The sequence below is a fragment of the Narcine bancroftii genome, chromosome 12, assembly GCF_036971445.1.
Source record: "Narcine bancroftii isolate sNarBan1 chromosome 12, sNarBan1.hap1, whole genome shotgun sequence".
Taxonomy (NCBI): Eukaryota; Metazoa; Chordata; class Chondrichthyes; order Torpediniformes; family Narcinidae; genus Narcine; species Narcine bancroftii.
In genome coordinates this window covers 22,081,228-22,085,196 of record NC_091480.1, presented here as the reverse complement: position 1 = coordinate 22,085,196, position 3,969 = coordinate 22,081,228, and the positions used below count along the sequence as shown (strand labels likewise).

At 35.2% G+C, this 3,969-nt stretch overlaps 1 protein-coding gene across 1 annotated transcript; it reads right to left on the bottom strand.

Moving 5' to 3' along the window:
* Positions 1 to 2,436: 2,436 nt before the first annotated feature.
* LOC138747177 (protein PERCC1) lies at positions 2,437 to 3,288 on the bottom strand. Its single transcript, XM_069906164.1, has one exon. The coding sequence runs from the start codon at positions 3,286 to 3,288 to the stop codon at positions 2,437 to 2,439; it is 852 nt and encodes a 283-aa protein (XP_069762265.1).
* Between the last annotated feature and the right edge of the window lie 681 nt (positions 3,289 to 3,969).

Below are 3,969 nucleotides of genomic sequence, written 5' to 3'. Positions count from 1 at the left end.
CTGATTTGAACTCTGCAGGGAATATAACATGCAACTTCTGATAGCCATCCTGAACCAGACTTCTTTTTTCCTCTGCAATAAAATGCAACAAATGATCCACATATATGGATCACAAAAAAATAATTCATCATCACTTGCCTATCCAGAGATATCCTTATCATCCACCCACCCCCACCCAAACCTCGGCCACACGTTTTCTCTATGATTTTTTTTTACCTGAGCTCTTTCTGAAAAAGTATTCCACATCTCATTCAAATAAAGAAGTATTTCCTGATGTGAACAGGGCCCGACTCCCCACACATGCAACCTGCTCTGCTGAGCATTTCAAGCATTTTCTGTCTTTACTTTCTTTTGAGTGTAAATCATTTAAATTAAGTAGTAGCAGTATAATTAAATTAGTTTGACAAACATTTTTATTACCCTTCTTAATCTTGTGTACCTTTTATATGATGATCTTACAGCTGATTTACTGGGCTGATAACACTGGACAATGAAGATTTTGCTTTCTGTACACTTTTGGGTATAGTTTATGGATTTTGGACAGCTGATCAAAAAAATCATCTTAAAAAGTTCTTATCACTTACTGCTTTTTAGATGTAACCATTTTTGTGATTTTCTTTTATATTTTAAGTCTCCTTCAAGCAGACAAAACCATGATGTGCAACATGCCATTGAAATTTCATTTTCTGCATTTGAACTTGGACTTCTTCCCTGCTGATCTCGGTGCCGTCAGTGACGAACACGGTGAAAGGTTTCACCAGGACATTGCGACCATGGAAAAACGGTATCAGGACAACTGGAATCCATCAGTGCTGGCTGACTATTGTTGGACACTGACATGAGTGGCATCAGATGCTGAGTACAAATGAAAATCAGCAGCGAAACATTTTAGGTCAGTTGATCTAACGTGATGTGTCAGCATCATTATGATGCTGACACATCACGTTAGATCAACTGACCTAAAATGTTCATTTAATGTTTCTCCAACTTCCTACATGATGCAGCAAATTTGAAATTATCTTTGTGTTCATCTTGAACTTGTCAGTCATAATCCTAATTTTTTTTGTCAGGAGCATTGGAGGTAGTCACAGCACCGAATCAACATCTTTTGTGGGGTGGGGGAATTGTTGTCCACTGTTCACCAGTATGTCTACATACTCCAGATACCTGATACTGGGGCAGACTCATAGCTCTTCCCTTTATGCTTGAAAATACCTTGTATTCATTGGTAACATTACTGCTCTAGAACATGACCAGTTCATACCAAAGGCAAATGATAGTCAGTTTTCATGGGACATCCAAATTTTGTATTCGGTTCTGAAATAATGCACGAAAGCATCTTAATGTTTTATTCACAGTGTACAGCGTCAATGCATATTACTTCTTCTTGGACATTATTTATCAGATCGGTCTCTTGGGTAGATCAACTAAGAATTGAATAATATTTTGACTGATCATTTCTACCCAGGGATGCTGTCTGACCTGCAGAGTTCCTCCAGCAATTCTTTATAAGCTTAAGATTCTGGATTCTGTCACTATTGCATTTCACACTAAAAGTGTTTTATTGTACACCAAATGCAATATAAATTAGAATACTCTTTTTAAGATTGCACCATAAATTTCATCAAAATAGATTACATGTATGTAAACCCTTCACTGATGGCTGACAGTTACAGATTAATCTGAGGCCAATATAGTGGTTCCTGGAAATAATTGCTAGAGAAACTTTATTCAGTATAAATGGCAATTTAAATAGTTCATCATTTAACTAAAAATAACAATGAATCAGTGGTATTTCCAATGACAAATCTTTTGTTATTGGAGTTTATTAAGCATTGATACAAAAAGAGTTGTATAAATAATATAGTATAAACAAGAAGTTGTTGTTAAAATAACCTTTGCTGACACTCCAGCGAAGTATCAAGATTTTCCTATTTCACATATAGATTTGCATCTGAAAATTAAATTGGTTTATTTTCATTTAAATAAAATGATGCTAACATTTTGTTTTAGTTTCTATATAAATAATTCGATTAATTCAGAAACCACTTGACCAAATGTGCCCCTGTGATAGTTTATTAAAAATATAATGCAGTACAAAATGTGTCACACTGCCCTTATATTTTTATTCTTTGATTGGGTTATGAGTATATAAAATACAATGTTAAATACAAAACCCAACAAATTAAAGGTAATTGTCCAGAAAATTGAATGGAATGATTGCAGCAAATTTTCTGCAATGTTAATATTTTGCATTTTTCATGTATTTTCTTTCCACAAACCAAATAGATTCTTCAAATAAGATCTAGAATTATATTAAAAATAGCTGAAGCAATAATTTTAGGGATTACTTTATTACTTCAGATATTAAAGGATAGGAGAAACATTAACATTCAAGTGGTTAATGACCGGTTTATGAATAAAACATGATTTGCATTATACAACTGAATATGATTCTGATTCTAGTGACTGACTATTTATTTCAGATGAGAGTTCTCTAGTAACTTGAAGTTCTTGTCCGTTTGATTCTGAAGTCCAGTTGGCTAAAAGATCGCTAAAATCAGGAGTGCTTGTATGAAGGATGCAACCAGGCACAAGAGAAATGGGCTCTTTCCAAAAAGATGAAGGAAGCTGTCGTCTGTGCATTGGGATTACATTGGCATACTTTCGATTTAGTTTTTGCCTCCTGCTGTCTCTCCTGCTCAAGGCTGCTGGTTTCATGTATTTGTATAAACCATATTCAAAAAGTTCTGCCAGAGGACCTAATTTTTTAACACTTTCTCTATCACAAATTAATTTCAATGCCTGAGTGCCTATTTCTCCGGGTGCTAATAAAGATATATCGGGTTCTTCCTCGTCTTGATCTCCATCCTGTGCAATTTTTATTAGATCTGCATAGTAGAGCTCTCTACCTGATTTACCAGAACAAAACCTGTCTTCATAAATATTGCAAGAATCGGGATCATCATCTTTGCTTTTCCTACCAAAGTACTTCTGAATATCATTGTTGATTAACTCAGTAAACCTTAGTAGCTGTGATGTGGTTTCAGTGCTCTTTGCTACAGGACTAGGAGACTGGCACGCTCCACTCCAGTTTGCACTTTTCAAACACTTGCCGATGTACCCTGATTCTCGTTCTTCACCGTCGTCTTCTAATTCCTCCTCCTCCTCCTCCTCGGATGTTTCTTGAAAATCCATGTCCTGGTGAACACTGGGATTTGGAAAAAGAATCTGAAAGGTGGGTTCTAGTCTAAAATCAGACATGTTCTTGATCACACCTGCTGCCATAGTGTGCTTATCTTGGTTCTTGTCTTTGGCTTGTATCAGACCCTGAATGCAATTATAAAAATTATATATATGTGTAGTTTTGCTCCACACACACACACGCACATGCACACACACACACATTATTAATCTGGTAACTGGTGTAATAAAACAGTGGCTTTTGTGTTCCATAAAAAGTTATATTCCAGTTTAAAATATCAGATTATGCATGTTCTAATTTCAAAAGTTATCAAGTGTAAATCCTTTTAAACAATTTTAATATGTAAATCTATTGCTTGAAAAGTCTAGGTTACATTCGATTTGATACTCAGAACTTGATTTTATGAAGTTCATTTTTTCCTTCACAGCCGCACAATATGTTTTATCGTACAGTTTCTCAAAGATTAATTATTTATCAGGATGTTGCTGGTAACTTAAACCTCCAGCGCCAGGGATTGTTGAAAGCTCTTCATGTTAAATGGCTCAGGAGATCTTTTACAAAAATGGGAAAGAGATAATAGTTCTTACCTGAATTATACAGTCACACTGGAAAAGCACACCAAAGAGCTACCTTGTCTTAATAGCAGTTGCACACCTGTGATTAATGCATTTATAGTTTTGCATGGACTGACTTTTGACAAATATTTGGTGGGAGTATTGTAATAGTAGACTTTGTAAACAGTGCTTTGGTTTGTTTTAGCACCC